General features: G+C 42.9%; 1 protein-coding gene across 1 annotated transcript in view; it reads left to right on the forward strand.

The window, feature by feature from the left end:
* OTUD7B (OTU deubiquitinase 7B) overlaps positions 1 to 17,664 on the forward strand; it is a 57,669-nt gene extending 40,005 nt beyond the window's left edge. Inside the window, exons 5-12 of the mRNA XM_010838724.1 lie at positions 121 to 222; positions 2,629 to 2,756; positions 8,095 to 8,207; positions 10,051 to 10,178; positions 10,450 to 10,599; positions 11,186 to 11,300; positions 12,234 to 12,318; positions 13,504 to 17,664. Coding sequence (XP_010837026.1) covers positions 121 to 222; positions 2,629 to 2,756; positions 8,095 to 8,207; positions 10,051 to 10,178; positions 10,450 to 10,599; positions 11,186 to 11,300; positions 12,234 to 12,318; positions 13,504 to 14,712 — 2,030 coding nt within the window. The 3' untranslated portion in view covers positions 14,713 to 17,664. The remainder of the gene's footprint in view (positions 1 to 120; positions 223 to 2,628; positions 2,757 to 8,094; positions 8,208 to 10,050; positions 10,179 to 10,449; positions 10,600 to 11,185; positions 11,301 to 12,233; positions 12,319 to 13,503) is intronic.

Raw genomic sequence — 17,664 nt, forward strand, 5'->3', positions numbered from 1 at the left:
GGTGGTTTGATTCTAGGTAGGCTTTCTAGAAGAGGCAAGCTTGGAGTCTTGTATTAGAAGTAAAAAAGTAGAGAGCTTAATGGATAATCTGCTCATCTCCCTTTCCTCGTGTTTCTGTAGGGCGTTTGAACTGGTGGGTGAGTGTGGACCCCACCTGTCAAAGGCTCCTTCCTTTGGCAACTACTGGAGATGGAAACTGCCTCCTGCACGCAGCCTCTCTTGGTGAGTCATGAGGATGGCCCTTCATTCCCTCACAGATAGGAAGCAATAGTTAAATCTCATGTGAAGGACTTGAGCCAACCAACCTTGATCTTAGAAGTGATGGCTCAGAGCAAGGTGTATGTATGTGTGTGTGCTGGTGCAGGAGAAGATAAAAGAACCTTGTCCTGGTTGTTCACTTTTGTTGAGAAATTGTATGGAGAGCACGGGATTTAGCACAAGTCCCACTCTGAGAATTGACCCCTAAAAGTAATGAATAGCAGAAAGCAAGTAGTATACTGTTTGTGTATATATATAATTCTACTTAATATTCATTCTTTTGGTATATAAAAAAGATATGTTTTCATCAGACCCCTATGAGACTTGTTTATTTTGATATTAATTTTTAATGAACCTTTATTTAATGTACCTTTTTAATTTTTACTTAGAGGATAATTGCTTTACAATATTGTATTGGTTTCTGCCATACATCAACATGAATCAGTCATAGGTATATGTATGTCTCCTCCCTCTTGAACCTCCCTCCCACCTGCCACCCCGTCCCAGCCCTCTAGGTTATGTATGTCTAATCTGGAATAGTGTATTTTTCTTTCTTTTTTTTTCACTTCCAGTTGTACTGATATAATTGAAATACAGCACTGTATGTTTTAAGATATACAGTATAGTGATTTGACCTGCATACATTATGAGATGATTTCAGTAAATTTAGTGAACATCCATCATCTCATACAAAATTAAAGAAATAGAAAAAAAAATTATTTTTTCCTCATGATGATAACTTCTAGGATTTACTGTCTTAACTTTCATGTATAATGTACAGCAGTGTTAATTATATGTATCATGTTGTACATTACATCCTAAGTGCTCAGTAGTCTTAGTCTTGTATATATGGAACTTTGTACCTTTTAACTACCTTCATCCAGTTCTCCCTGCTCCCACCCCCTGCCCTTGGTAACCACAAATCTGATGTCTTTTTCTGTGAGTTTGTTTTTGAAGTATAATTGACCCTATGCTGCTGCTGCTGCTAAGTCACTTCAGTCATGTCCGACTCTGTGCGACCCCATAGACAGCAGCCCACCAGGCTCCCCCGTCCCTGGGATTCTCCAGGCAAGAACACTGGAGTGGGTTGCCGTTTCCTTCTCCAGTGCATGAAAGTGAAAAGTGAAAGTGAAAGTGAAGTCACTCAGTCATGTCCGACTCTTAGCGACCTCATGGACTGCAGCCCACCAGGCTGCTCCATCCATGGGACTTTCCAGTCAGGAGTCCTGGAGTGGGGTACCACTGCCTTCTCCATAATTGACCTATAACACTGTTATACCCTGGCACACAGTGTGGTGATTCAAATATTTCTGTATATTTCAAAATAATCACTGTGTTAAGTCTGGTTACTGTCTGTCACCAAAGATATTAATTATTGACTTGTTTACTTTAAATTGTTATTTCTATTTAAAATTCAGTATATTATTTGCCTTAGTTTTTTAAAAAAAGTCCCCATTTTCCAACCATTCCTCAAACTTTGATGCTGATTGCCATGTGCCAGACCCATCTTGTCTGCTGCTACTCTGTGTTTTACTTATTTTTTAGCTTTAAAAAAAAATTGTCTGAGCCATGTAGCTTACAGGATTTTAGTTCCCCAGCAAGGAATTGAAGCCAGGCTCTCAGCAATGAGAGTCTGGGGCAGTGAAAATATGGAGTTCTTAACCACTGGACTGCCAGCAAATTTCTACTCTGTATTTTAATTTGTTAGACTTGGTATCAAGAGTAAAGGCTTTCTGGGACTTCCCTGTTTGCCCAGTGGTTAAAGACTTCCTCCCAATGCAGGGGGTACAGGTTTGATCCCTGGGTGGGGAGCTAAGATCCCACATGCATCATGGCCAAAAAACCAAAACAAAACAGAAGCAATGTTGTAAGGAGTTCAATAAAGACTTAAAAAAGTCTTCTTGTCAGGAGTTTGTAGGATGTGGTCTATTCTCTGCTTTTAGGCTCTCAAAAGTTTCTGAGCCTCTACAGTAGGAACATCTTTTCTTTCCTGATTACCTTTCTGCTGAATTATAACAGGAGTTTCTTTGAACCGGGGCTTCAGGCCTGATATCCTTCATGCCAGAATCTGTGTATCATAATTAATAAGTGGAGTTGAGTCAAGGTAAGGTGTCTTGAAAGTGAAAGTGTTAGTCACTCAATCGTGTCTGACTCTTTATGACCACATGGACTATAGCCCACCAGGCTCTTCTGTCCATGGAATTCTCCAGGCAAGAATGCTGGAGTGGGTTGCCATTTCCTTTTCCAGGGGATCTTCCCGACTCAGGGATTGAACCCAGGTCTCCCGCATTGCAGGCAGACTCTTTACCAACTGAGCTACCAGGGAAGTAATACAAAAGGTGTCTTAACCATTATCTTTTCTTGCCATAGGGATGTGGGGTTTCCATGATCGGGACTTGGTGTTGCGGAAAGCTTTGTATGCACTGATGGATAAGGGAGCTGAGAAGGAAGCATTAAAACGGCGCTGGAGGTGGCAGCAAACTCAGCAGAATAAAGAGGTGAGGAAGCTGGGTGGGAGCACCTTGTTTCCCAGAGTTACGTAAGGGATTGCTCAGTGCCCACTATAGGAAGCGTCTCCTACTTAGGTGCTCTTAGGTCAGTGTTACTCTTAACAATCCTATTGAAATTCAGATACCACCAGAGGGTACATGCCTTCCGATAGAGTTATGAGAACTGGTGTGGGGAAGTGTGGACCTGTAGACGAGGTATCTAATGCTGTACTTTTCCTGATAAGGCACTCAGTAAGCCTTTAGTGACTGTCTTTTGCAAAATGAAATACAACAAGCTTGTAGGATTTTTTTGTTATTTTGGTATTTTACTTATAATAAGCCTAGACCAATTTTTAAGGACTTATGTTTTCAACGCTTATTAATGTAAATGTGTAAAAAAAAATTGGGGCCGTATATACCATTTGTTTTTCGTAAATTCAGTTTACTTGTTAAAAAACTGTAAAAGCATGAGTTTGAATGTTTTATTATTATTAGAATTTTATGTTCTGAAGATTTAAAACATGGAAATAGAATGTCTTATGTTTCTTTCTCAAAAATAGCTCAATTGTTAAAATTAGGATGATATTAAGATCAGAATCTGGTCTTTGATCAGCCAGTCTGCCCCAGAAGATTCCTGAGGGAAATGAATGCACAGGGTCAAGACCAAGTAAACAGCATTCTTTATTGACACCAAACCCCCTGCCTTTCTGGTGAGCTGAGTTGGACTTTTTGGAGTTTTTTTTTTGTCTAAGCTAGAGCCAGCCTAGAGTTTGTCTTCTTCACTGTTGAATTCACACTATACCTGAACCTCTAATCCCAAAGAAACGTAATGCCAAAGAATGCTCAAACTACCACACAATTGCTAGTAAAGTAATGCTCAAAATTCCCCAAGCCAAGCTTCAGCAATATGTGAACCGTGAACTTCCAGATGTTCAAGCTGGTTTTACAAAAGGCAGAGGAACCAGAGATCAAATTGCCAACATCTGCTGGATCATCGAAAAAGCAAGAGGGTTCCAGAAAAACATCTATTTCTGCTTTATTGACTATGCCAAAGCCTTTGACTGTGTGGATCACAATAAACTGTGGAAAATTCTTCAAGAAATGGAAATACCAGACCACCTGACCTGCTGCTTAAGAAACCTATATACAGGTCAGGAAGCAACAGTTAGAAATGGACATGGAAAAACAGACTGGTTCCAAATGGGAAAAGGGGTATGCCAAGGCTGTATATTGTCACCCTGCTTATTTAACTTATATGCAGAGTACATCATCAGAAAAGGCAATGGCAACCCACGCCAGTACTCTTGCCTGGAAAATCCCATGGATGGAGAAGCCTGGCAGGCTGCAGTCCATGAGGTCGCTAAGAGTCGGACACGACTGAGCGACTTCGCTTTCACTTTTCACTTTCATGCACTGGAGAAGGAAATGGCAACCCACTCCAGTGTTCTTGCCTGGAGAATCCCAGGGACGGAGGAGCCTGGTGGGCTGCTGTCTATGGGGTCGCACAGAGTCGGACACAACTGAAGCGACTTAGCAGCAGCAGAGTACCTCATGAGAGATGCTGGGCTGGATGAAGCACAAGCTGGAATCCAGATTGCCGGGAGAAATAACAGTAACCTCAGATATGCAGATGACACCACCCTTATGGCAGAAAATGAAGAAGAACTAAAGAGCCTTTTGATAAAAGTGAGAGAAGAGAGTGAAAAAGTTGGCTTAAAGCTCAACATTAGAAAACTAAGATCATGGCATCTGGTCCCATCACTTCATGACAAATAGATGGGGAAACAGTAGAAACAGTGGCTGACTTTATTTTTCTGGGCTCCAGAATTACTGCAGATGGTTATTGCAGCCATGAAATTAAAAGATGTTTGCTCCTTGGAAGGAAAGTAATGACCAACCTACATATTAAAAAGCAGAGACATTACTTTGCCAACAAAGGTCCATCTAGTCAAGGCTATGGTTTTTCCAGTAGTCATGTATGGATGTGAGAGTTGGACTATAAAGAAAGCTGAGTGAAGAAGAATTGATGCTTTTGAACTGTGGTGTTGGAGAAGACTCTTGAGAGTCCCTTGGACAGCAAGGAGATCCAACTAGTCCACCCTAAAGGAGATCAGTCCTGGGTGTTCATTGGAGGGACTGATGTTGAAGCTGAAACTCCAATACTTTGGCCACATGATGCGGAGAGCTGACCCATTTGAAAAGACCCTGATGCTGGGAAAGATTGAGGGCAGGAGGAGAAGGGGCTGACAGAGGATGAGATGGTTGGATGGCATCACCGACACAATTGACATGGGTGGACTCTGGGAGTTGGTGATGGACAGGGAGGCCTGGCGTGCTGTGGTTCATGGGGTCGCAAAGAATCAGACACGACTGAGCGACTGAACTGAACTAATACCTGAACCTTAGATTTGATCACTTCAGACAGCAAAAGGCCAAACCAGATCATGCCATTAGTTAAGCAGACATGATAGCCACAGTCAGAGGATAGATACCAATTCCAGCTATATTAAACTATTTATAGTTATTATTTTAAAGGTGGGGATAGGAGCTTCCCTGGTGGCTCAGTGGCAAAGAATCTGACTGCCAGTACAGGAGACATGGGTTTGATCCCTGCTCCGGGAAGAGTCCACATGCCTCAGAGCAACTGAGTTCCTGAGCCACAACTACTGAGCCAGAGCTCTAGAGCCCAGGAGCAGCAACTGTTGAAGCCCACGTGCCCGAGTCAGTGCTTTGCAACAAGAGAAGCCACCACCATGAGAAACCTGTGCACCACGACTAGAGGGTAGCCCCGCATCGCTGCAACTAGAGAAGGCCCACGCAGCATCAAAGACCCAGTACAGCCAAAAAAATAAAGGGGGGTTAGATGATGGTAGTTAGCCAGGAGACTCAGAAATTCCGAAATTCTATTCTTGGTCAGCCACCTTTTCCCTCTCAGAGTCCCCAAATGGAAATACATGCCTCATGAATAGTAGATATTGAAAGAGTAGTCTTTTTACTCCTTTCGCTCAACACGTTGAAAGTTCCATATGGAAATGAGGTAATTCTTTTAGCTCAGACGATGTATAGCACTATAGTGGGGGTGGGGAAAGGGAGATGGACTGGGGAGCTACTTTTAGCCAGTGCCAAAAACCAAACAAATTAAATTGGTTTTGATTTCCTAGGCCTCCCTGTTTTGTTGTTGAAAATGGTAAAACCCAGTAAGAACATTTTCAGCCTAGAAGGGTACACCACCTAGTGGCTGTGTGTATAAAAACAGCACGAAAATAGGTGAGAGGAAGAGGGAGATAGAGCCTCATGAATGTGCATCAGGGACCATTTATCAGAGTGAACAGAGTGCCCCATATACAAACTGTGCATTCTTCTTACTTTGAGTTGAAAGAAAAAGTTATAGAATTACACAAGTTGAAAATAGCTTTGTTGTGTTTTTGTTGTTTTTATTAAAGTAAAATATGCTCACAATAGCTCTCTAATTCCTTTTACGTTTGTTCTGATACTTCTCATGTTTCTAATGTGATTCTTTCTACTGTCAGTGTGTGTTTAAAGTATAAACTTGGGGCTTCCCTGGGGTCCAGTGGCTAAGACTTGGAGCTCACAATGCAGGGCCCCAGGTTTGATGCCAGGTCAGGGATCTAGATCCCATGTGCTACAACAAAGAATCTGCATGCTGCAGTGAAGATCAAAGATCTTGAGTGCTGCAGCTAAGACCCAGTGTAGCCAAATATAAATAAATAAATATTCAAAAAAAAAGTATAAACTTTTTTAAACACTTATGTAGGCCAAATACAATTAACAAGATAGCCTTTCTTCCAAACCATCATATACATCCTAAAGCCAATATAGTATTTTAAGATTATTTGTACTATTTCTTCCACTCCTGGGATAAAAATTATAGTTTTACTGAGCATGTATTTATTGATTACTGATCACATGGTAAGCACTAAGCATATTGCTTAAAACATGGTCCCGGCTTTTAAGAGTGGTAGTAAGAGATGGACGTGTGAGTATACGATTACAGCAGAGTAACCAGTTATGACTTCTGTGATAGAAGTCTGTATAGCAGTTCAGCAGGGAGGGCACAAAGGAAGCAGTGAGTGGCTGATGCACCAGGGAGATTTAGGAAAGGCTTCATAGAGGAGTGATACTTGAGTTTTTTGCTGACAGTTGAGAGATTATTCACCAGGTGGATATGGAGTGGGCTGTCTCAGGCAGAAGGCTGTCGAGGCAAAACCTAGACAAAAGCTCAGAAGTATAAAAGGACATGGTGCATTCAAGGAGGTATGACTAATTAAATGATATTAGAGGGGTAGGTCAGAGCCCAGGAAGTGGAGTCTTTATGCTGTGCTTAAAGAGTTTGCATTATTATCTAATAGATAATAACAATTCTTAAAAGAATTTGTAGCAGGAAGCAAACATCATCAGATTTTAATTTTAGAAAAATCTTTCTGGTAGTATTGTAGAAAATGGATCATAACAATGTATGACTAGAAGTAGTGAAACCAGCATCTATTACAGTAGCTCATGCTTAATAGTTATTGACTAAAGGGATCCAGGTATGGGATAGGTGAAAGGAGTCATCAATAACTCCCTGGTAGTTCTAACTGGGTGTTTGAGTGATAGTTAGTGTTGCTTACAAAGGTTAGAAAACAGGAAGAGGAAGTTTTAAAAGAGGCAGAAGTTCCGTTTTGACAACAGAGTGTAAGGTAGTTATGGGCAGGTGACAGCCTTCAGTAGGCTGCTGGATGTGAACATAGAGATGAAGAGGAAGTCTGGGCTGGAGAGGAGGATATCTGAGTCCTGAGCATGTAGATAGCAGTAGATGAGATTATAATAGTAGAAGAGATAACCCAGATAGAACCAAGGCTAAAATTATTTGACACATTATCAATATTTTAAGATAGAGTTCAGAGAGGTTGGAGAAAGTAGTGTTTTGTGAGCTGAAGGAAAACAAAGTTTAAGGGGGAGATCAAATGCCACATGAATGCTGAGAAAGATGAGAACTGAAGAGTTCACTGAATTTGGCCAATTAGAAGGTTACTGTCTTTAGCCAGTCAGTTAGGGGAAGTAGTGTATAGGGGTAAGGGACATAGGCTGGAGGGCAGAAACAAGCTGGATTACAGTGGGCTGGAAAAGAATGGAAGAAGTGTGAGCGTGATCATAGACTATTCTTTCATGGATCTTGACTATAAAAGGGAGAAGAGACTGGACTTTGTAGTATAAATTGTAAGACAAGTGCTTACAAATTATAAGACAGGAGCATAGAGTGGAATAACATGAGTGAGTTGGAGTGGCTATTTCCTTTTGAACTTAGCCTCTAACTGCTTAATATACCTTGCTGTCTTTCACACAGTCAGGGCTGGTATACACAGAGGACGAGTGGCAGAAGGAATGGAATGAACTGATCAAGCTAGCCTCAAGTGAACCCCGCATGCATCTGGGTACCAATGGAGCCAGCTGTGGTGGGTAAGTATATCTAACTGGAGGAGCAGAAAGTAATCTTTGCTGAGTCCTCAGTGTCCAAAGAGTTCTATCCTAAGAGGGTGTTGGACAGAAAGACAGGAGAGAAGCCATGACAAGGGCACAGAAGGGTGTAACAGCATGGTGTGTTCTAGGAACCACAGGTGGTTCAGTATTGCCAGAATACAGAATATGTGATGCTGAATGATAGACGAAGCTAGGCAGTCCAGATTTTTGTGTGCCATACTAAGGAATTGAAATTGTGTTCTATCCAGACTTTGGGAAACTGCAGGACAAGTGATTTGGTTTCCTCAATAAATAAAGGCAAAGAAAAGAGAAAGAACCTAAGTTTAAAGACACCTAAGAGATGCATCAACCAGTTAGAATGTATGGACATGTATAAGACAATTGGGGAAATGTGAATAATGTCTACATTACTATTTTTAAAGTGTGATATTGATGGAATTATGGTAGTTTTTAAATTGTGATATTGATGGTATTGTGGACATCTTTAAAAATAGTCTTTATTTTTTAGAGATTGAAGCTGAAATATTCATGGATGAAATTATATGATATCTAGGATTTGCTCCAGAATAATCTGGTGGGGTGGAGTCGGTGTGGGGGCTGATCCCTAGGGTAATATATCAAGGTCTAGGTGGAAGAAGATTGACCATGTATTTATGATTATTGAGGTTGAATGATGGATATATGAGAGTTTAGTGTACTATTCCTTCTAGTTTGAGTATGTTTAAAATTAAAAATTTTTCTAAAGTAAAAAGTTAAAAAATATAACCTATCCAAACTTTATTGTGTATAAGAATAATTCGGGCGGTCTATTTAAAATGCACAATTTTGGACCTCCACCCTAGGGAAGTACAGTTGCGTTGCCCAGAAATCTGCATTTGTAGCAAGCACTCAGTGTTGAATAAGATTGGTTTAGGGGGCAGGATTGGAGAAGGAAATGGCAACCCAGTCCAGTGTTCTTGCCTGGAGAATCCCAGGGACAGGGGAGCCTCGTGGGCTGCCATCTATGGGGTCGCACAGAGTTGGACATGATTGAAGCGACTTAGCAGCAGTAGCAGCAGCAGGGGGCAGGAAGCCACTCAATTGTGAGTATGTGAGTAACAGGAACAAATTGATGAATTTGAGCACAGTGACAGCCAAATGGATGACGAACTGGAGGGGAGTAATAGTAATCCAGGAAAGAGGGGGACACGGGTATGAAGTGGTGGCTGCAGATATGCCAGAGGAGACACTTAAAAGATGGAATTGGTCAGGCCAGGTGATTAACTGAAGATGCGATATAAAGAACAGTAAATATTTCTCAGATTTCTGATTAAGCTACTAAGTATTAGCCAAGAGATGGGCGAGGCTATTCTTCTTCAAGTAAGGGAACATGAAGAAGGGATTTTTGTTTTCTTTCCTTTTTTGTTTTTCTTTTTTGATAGGACATGATGAATGTGATATGTGGGTGGTTGTGGTGGGTAAGGTAATAAGCAGAATGAGGCTACACAGTTGTATATTGAGCTACTGGATAAAAAGAGTAGGGGAAGGCTGTTGAACCAGATAGGTATTAAGAGGGATTACTTCCCAATTCTGAGCACTACTTTAACCCTCAGACCTTCACATTTCTTTTCTTGAATTTCTCCATCTGTGAAATGGAGGTAGAAATAGCCATGCTAGCATAAAATAATCATCTCTGTCTATGGCAGCCTTCAGAATGGAAAAAAGGAAATGGACATTTTTTTTTTCCTCTGTGTAGAACTGGTCTTCAGAGGTCTCTTGATTTGTTTTCTTCCCTCTCCCTTGCACTGCATCTCTTCCATTCTCTCCCCTCCTACAACTCTAGGGTGGAGAGTTCAGAAGAGCCCGTGTATGAGAGTCTAGAAGAATTCCACGTCTTCGTCCTTGCCCACGTGCTTCGGAGGCCCATAGTCGTTGTGGCAGACACCATGCTGAGGGACTCTGGGGGGGAAGGTGAGTCAAGCAGTCCTCACTCTACCCTGAGCAGCCCTGTCTGCAAGGGGGATATATGACCCTTGGGGAAAAACACGGTGTAAATTAGAACAATGCACAATTCTCACAGAGTCAGAGTAAAGCAGTTGAGGTTAATTGATGAAACTTCTTAGGAAAGAATTATTAAACACCGGTTGGACTGAAAGGGGGGCTCAATTGACATAGTTGGGTGGAGAGATTTCCCACCAGGCAAGAATATAGCCTTAATAATAATCTTTGTGATTTCCTGCAGCATTCGCCCCTATTCCCTTTGGGGGAATCTATCTGCCCTTGGAGGTTCCAGCCAGCCAGTGTCACCGCTCCCCTCTGGTGCTTGCCTATGATCAGGCCCACTTTTCTGCACTTGTGTCCATGGAGCAGAAGGAGAATGCCAAGGAACAAGGTGTGGAATGCAGTGTCTGGGTCTCTGGTGTCTTTTGTTCTGCTTTATTTTCACTTAGAAGAACTGAAATGAGAGAGGATGTAGGAGGAAAGAACTGAGTGACATGCAAGCCCAGACAGAGCGTGCTGATGCTGTTTTCTTAAGCTCTAAGATAAACAGAGTTTTGTTTTGTTTAAAAAAAAAAAAAAAAAGGTTTTGGGGAAAACTCAGCCTGTGTTCCCTGATCTGGAGTAAAGAAGCTTATACATTAAGGTCTAGAACTTTCCAAATGATGCTTTGCTCTATTTGCCTTAATAATGACTTTGAATTCCCTGAATTCACTTTAATTGGCAGGAACATCATGGGTGCTAGCTGACTGGTGGGAATTCATGGAGATAAGTTGCCTAAATTGTGTTCTGAGTAATAAGGGAAAACCTGCCTGTTATTTTTTTCTGCTAAGACAATTCGTCGTTAAGAACTGAGATGTGACTATAGTTAGAGACCTTGGGTATGATTCAGCTGCCTTTTTACTGGAGTCAGTCTGTGTTCAGCTGCCTTCCTCTTTCCTCAGGAAGACTCCTTGATCATATGTGTTTTTCCTCCCCAGCTGTGATCCCACTTACAGATTCAGAGCATAAGCTGCTGCCTTTGCACTTTGCTGTGGACCCTGGAAAGGGCTGGGAGTGGGGCAAAGATGATAATGACAATGTCCGATTGGCAAGGTGAGGCACGTCCAGCCTTTCCATCTGCTTTGTAGCTGCAATCTCTTCCACATGCAGTGTCTGTCTCCCGGGGACTTTTCCTCAGCTCAGGGGCGAAGATGGTCACATCCTAGTTCTAGTGTCTTTGGGAAGATGGAGGGGTGGGAGACAGATTGGGCACCTGGACTCTTGCCACTGCTTTTTCTCCCCATGAAACAGAAGGGAATCCTGGGATGTGTTTATAGCATGAGGAGTGTTCTTACAGAATCCCCAGAACAGTGGTCAAAGAATCAAGATGATCAGGTCACATTTCTCCCAGCCCAAACAAGAAGGGTTTTAAATAGCTGACCAAAATCATTTGCTCTAGACTTTTGCATTTTTTTTGGAACTTAAATGGCAAGAAAAATATGTTCTCTCCACCCCTACCCCCATTTCCCTGAAGTTGGCTTCCTCCTGCTTCCACAGCTTTCTGTGAAGAGCTTAGGAGTGTAAAAGTTCCTTCCTCACCTCTTATCCAGTGCTGCCTTCTTTGGGCTCCTGAAACTGGAGCCAACTGAGAAGATTGGGTTAAAAAATAAGAAAAGAGTTTATGACTTTTTAAGTAAGTTCTCACCTAATTATCAAAAGCGTCTTCTAAGTAATATACTGTTTCGTAAGTATTTCCTATTTTCCAGGCCCTGAGCTGGGCCCTTTCTCAATACTATTTTAATCTTCACAACAGCCCTACAGGATAGATACTATTATCTATACTCATTATCAACCCCTACTGAGTTTCAGGGAGGTTGAAGTGACTTGCTCAAGGTTATAAAGCTTAGTTGGTGCAGCCATAATTCAAATCAGCCCTGAGCTCCCAGCCATGTAGTCTTCTCCCACCCTGCCTCCCAACTGGATCTCACTGCTTTGCTTTTTAAAGGCCACAGTTCTTTGAAATTCTTTTTTTTCTCCATTTCACAGTGTAATCCTATCCCTAGAGGTCAAATTGCATTTGCTGCATGGCTACATGAACGTGAAGTGGATCGCAGTGTCCTCTGATGCGCAGGTGAGGCTTCTCCCACTCCGCCCTGGCATGGCCTCCTTTCCACGTCAGGGAGAACAAGGACATCTGGTGGTGGTGTCCTTCCGAGTCTCTTCTGGATAGTGGCTTATGCTTCAATATTAGGAGTAACTGGAAAATACCAGATAAATTCCCAAAGAGACTTTTTCCTGCCTTTCTGTTAGTGGCCTTTGTTTTCTACATCTTCTCACCAACCAGGCTCTGCTTTCTGATACTAAACACATTCTTCAGAAAAAGTTTTCTTGAACTTGAGATTGTTATTACTTTGTTCTAAGCCCTCCGTACATAGACCTCTGTGTTGGGCACTAGAAGAGACAGAATAGCTTAAAAAGCTCCTGATCTAGTAGGTTCTGAGGATATCATTATCCATAGAACAGGAACACAGGAGCAAGGGGCAACTGATGGACTCTGGTGCTGAATGTCTGAAAGCGGATGCAGAATGGTTAAGACTTGGGTGGTTATTCAGAACTTCCTTGAGAGTAACTTTGGGCAGAATCTGGCATAGAGAAATTTATAATAAATGCCATTCTACTGTCTACAGAATATTCTCCCACCTTACCCAGAGGTTATGTATTTGTATAGTTGCACATTGTTCTAGAAGAGCAAAATCCAGTCTTCATTTTGCTATCTCCTTATTACAGAAGGGCATCAGATTATAGGAGGTGAGATAAAGGCTAGACATTAGATACATTTTCTCCTGGTTCATGGGAGAGCTGATGAGCTGGGGAAGGACAGTGCCCTCCTGGGTGACCCTTCCCCTCATGACAGCAGCGCTCCTCTGGAACCTGGCAGTCATTTCAAGGAAGGAGTTCGTAGGGGTGTTACCACCCCTCTCCACATGGTTAATTCCTATAGCAACAGCTGCAGGAGGCCCCTTGAGCCAGGTGGATGGGCTGGAGGTTCCTGGGGGCTTCCTTCAACCTAGGCCAGTGGAATAACGGTCAGCCATTTTTTATTTAATTTAATTTTTTGTTGTTGATTTGCAATGTTGTGCCAATCTCCGCTGTACAGCAAAGTGACTAAGTTATACATATACAGAAATTCTTTTTTTAGATATTCTTTTCCATTACGGTTTATCACAGGATATTGAATATAGTTCCCTGTGCCATACAGAAAGACCTTGTTGTTTATCCATTCTGTATCTGCCAACCATCTTCTTGTCTCTTCCAGGCTCCACTGGCCCAGCCTGAGTCCCCGACAGCCTCAGCTGGAGATGAGCCCCGGTCCACTCCTGAGTCTGGGGAATCAGACAAGGAGTCAGTTGGCAGCAGCTCTGCCAGCAACGAGGGCAGCAAGCGGAAAGAGAAGTCAAAGCGAGATCGGGAAAAGGACAAGAAGAGAGCAGATTCTGTGGCTAACAAACTGGGCAGCTTTGGCAAAACCTTGGGCAGCAAGCTCAAGAAGAACATGGGAGGCCTGATGCACAGCAAGGGTTCTAAGCCTGGAGGGGTGGGGACAGGTTCGGGGGTAAGCGGTGGCACTGAGACCCTGGAGAAGAAGAAGAAAAACTCACTGAAGAGTTGGAAGGGTGGCAAGGAGGAGGCAGCTGGGGATGGGCCTGTATCTGAGAAGCCCACATCTGAGTCTGTTGGTAATGGAGGGAGCAGGTATAGCCAGGAGGTGTTGCAAAGCCTGAGCATTATGAGGATTGCAATGCAAGGGGAGGGGAAGTTTATTTTTGTTGGCACCCTGAAGATGGGTCACCGCCACCAGTATCAGGAGGAGATGATCCAGCGCTACCTCACTGATGCTGAGGAGAGATTCCTGGCAGAGCAGAAGCAGAAGGAGACAGAGAGGAAGATCATGAATGGAGGGGTAGGGAGTGGGCCTCCTCCAGCCAAAAAGCCAGAGCCAGATGGCGAGGAGGAGCTGCTGACTGCCCCTCCAGCAGAATCCAAGGCAGTGGCATTCTCTGCTGGCTACCCTGGTGGCTTTACTGTCCCTCGGCCTTCTGGGGGTGGAGTCCACTGCCAGGAACCCCGGAGGCAGTTGGCGGGGGGGCCGTGTGGGGGGGGCCTACCACCATATGCCACCTTCCCCAGACAGTGCCCTCCTGGGCGACCCTACCCCCACCAGGACAGCATCTCTTCTCTGGAGCCAGGCAGTCACTCCAAGGATGGAGCTCACAGGGGTGCACCATTACCACCCCACTTCCGCGTGGCTGATTCCTATAGCAACGGCTACAGAGAGCCCCCTGAGCCAGATGGATGGGCTGGAGGTCCCCGGGGACTTCCCCCAACCCAGACCAAATGCAAACAACCGAACTGCAGCTTCTATGGACACCCTGAGACAAACAACTTCTGCTCCTGCTGTTACAGAGAAGAACTGAGGAGAAGGGAACGTGAACCGGGTGGGGAGCTGCTGGTGCACAGGTTCTGAACGGGAAACCTTGGAGGGCAAGGGGGCTAAACAAAGAAAGTTAAGCTCAATTAATTGGCTCATAAGACCCAGCTCCCATGTTGATGGGGCGAATGCAGTAATGTTGGTGTGAGCCTGGCTAGAAACTCTTAAGTGTGTATACTCTGAAGAGCTGCCAGGCTGGCAAGAGCAGGTCAGGGCTGGATGGTGCCTCGAGGCTATACTGGTCCTTTGCCGATCTTGACTTGATGGTACTGAGGAGGTACAAGGGGAGAAAGATGATAACTGTGTGTCATAACCCCTTGGGTCCATCCCAGGCCTAAGGGAAAGTGTAAGGGAAGATTCGGTGTGTGGGGGTGGGTAGGTGGGCAGAAGTCTGGGGGAGGAACTGGCAAAGGAGGTTCTCAGTCAATAAAAGAAAAAACAGACCAAAGTTCTTTTAGGTTGGAAAAAAAGCACACGGTGGTGGAGTTGGGAGTGTGGAGGGAAATTGGGAAATTAGATTTGTTATTGACTTGAATTAAGGTAGATGTTTAGTGTTGGATAAATTTTTCCTTCTGAAGGATCTGGAAAGACAAGGCAGAAATGTGTGCTTCTCGGTGCTTATTAGGAGGGGGATGGCTTAAATGGGTTTAGTGAGATGACAAAGGCAAGAACTTAAAGGGGGAATCTTTTTCCTCTGAAGTTTGATTTCCTTCTAAACAGCCGTCTGTCATCCCTTCTAGTTCGAGAGGAGATTGCCGATTGCCCCCTATCTTTTCCTCATCCTTTTTGAGGACTGAGCTCAGCTAAGTTAAGAAGGTTGTGATTTTTTTTAAGACTTTAATTTTATTAAAAAAAAAAAACAACAAAAAACACAAAAGAAGTTCCCTCTGGGGAAGGCAAGAGAATGATAAGAGCAGCTGTGTGTGTTGAATTTTTTCTAGGTGAATTGGTGCAGAGGTGATCTTTTTTTAACTACTAGCAATAACCACACATTTGAGTGCGCCTTGGGAGGGGGTGGGAGGAGGACAGACTTTTGGCCAGACTGTTTCAAACAAAACCAAAAACCTAAATAGAGCACTACCATCCTCTGCTGCTGCATATCTGTAGAAAGCAACTTATTTTTTGGATTTTTTTTTTTTAAGAAAAGAAACAAAAAGACCCTAGCAAGCAAAAAAACATTTTAAAAAATGAGTTTTTTCCCTCCTATTTAAGTCATTCTTTCTCCTTGCTCTCTACTTTTGGAGAATGAACTTAACATCCCGGCTTCTTTTGTTAAGCCATAGCTGACCTTAATCTGTGGTTAGTTTATTAAAATAATTAAAAAAATACTTTGTAAGAAGAGATATTTTTGATAATAGGACTGATGTTGAAACTTGGGGTAGGGATTAGGGGCAATTTATAAAGAGGTAGCTAGAGAAATATATATTTTAGTGAACTATAACCACAGATCACAGATTACTCCCAATGAGCTGATCTGTCATTGGCTCTCCCGCCTCTCCCCAAACCATCCTTTTCCCCAGAGGGTGGGAGTGTGTCTGTGGACACAGTAGTTGGGGGAGCTCCTTTGCATTTTGCACAAAGCACAAGTCTGGACAGCCTATGCTCTGGCCAGCACCATTTCTAAGAGCTTTAAACTGGAGGACCTATCCTGGGCCAATCTTCCCTTTTCTTTAAATTATTTCTTTCTGGGGGGAAAAAAAAATCAACTATGCAATTGTATACACTCCTGGGTGCATATGAAGAAGGGGAATAAGTGTACTTAATGTGTCTAGAGTGTTAATTGGGGCTATTTTTCTGTATTTGGATTTCTCTTTTGAGGTGTGTACTCTTAAACCATCCTGTGGAATGTAATCCTTACATTTGATCCAAGGCTGACATGGGCTGGGAGCGTGCGTTGGGGGGACTTGTGTTTGCCATATGTTGCTTCTGCCCAATCAGGAAAATTGTCATCCCACCGCCCCCTTGATAACAAAGTCAGCCAAGACTGTCCTCTTCATTGGAACTGCTCACAATTTAGGAAGTTTCCTTTCTCCTCAACAAACTCGAAAAGCCACTTATTTTCTAAATCTGATTGTTGATTTAATAATTTCCATGGCTATTAATTCTTAGGCTTTTATTTGGAAATGGATGTGTTAAGGAAGCAATGAGGTCAAAGGAGATAGGTTCCAAAGGAGGGTATGTTTGTATTTCCAGGCAGGACTGGGGCTGGTGTGAGAGGAGCATTCCCTTCAGGGTCAAAACTTAAGGAGATGCCAAAAGCTCACTAGTCAAGATAAATAGTGTTTTAATGCAGCATTTTTTAAAAATTAATGCAAAAAATCCATCATGGGCAAAATATCAAAATCTTTAAAACAGGATCCAGCAGGACTGGGGTTAGAGTGAGGGAAGAAAAGCTGAATTGAGCAAGGAGGAGTTGAATCTTGTCTTTATTTAAAATTTCGATACTTTATTCATTGTGGCTCTTTTTATATTAATTTTGATTTTCAGACTATATTGTGTTAAAATAGCATCTTGGTCACTGGCTTTTGAGGCATCCTTAAATTTTGTGCCCAAAGTGAGTGCCTTGCTCACCTCACCCCGTGTCTGGGCTTAGAACACTGGTGGGACCACCACCATACGAACTTCTGTCGCCTGACATGCACCCAAACAACAGGTGACTGGAACTCACACCTAGAATTTGCACAGCTCATGTACCTTTCCCGTAGGCATCCATCTATATCATAGGATTTTGGCCTGGACCAATAGGAATGGAAACAGACCAGGGATTTTCCCAGAGAATAAAACCAGGAAACTTTTAATTCGCCACTGGACTGCTGTGTTTGGATTTGATCTGTTATTAGAGTCTAGTTAATACTTTTGTTTTTAAAAACTGAGGACAAATGAACATAAACGGAAACCTTGTGTCATGTTTGCTTTTGTTTTGATTTATAAATTGACCAACCCCAATCCCTTTTGACTTCTTTTCAAATAAAAAGGTGGAAATTCTGA

Source organism: Bison bison, unplaced genomic scaffold, assembly GCF_000754665.1.
Source record: "Bison bison bison isolate TAMUID 2011002044 unplaced genomic scaffold, Bison_UMD1.0 scf7180017864104, whole genome shotgun sequence".
Classification (NCBI taxonomy): Eukaryota; Metazoa; Chordata; class Mammalia; order Artiodactyla; family Bovidae; genus Bison; species Bison bison.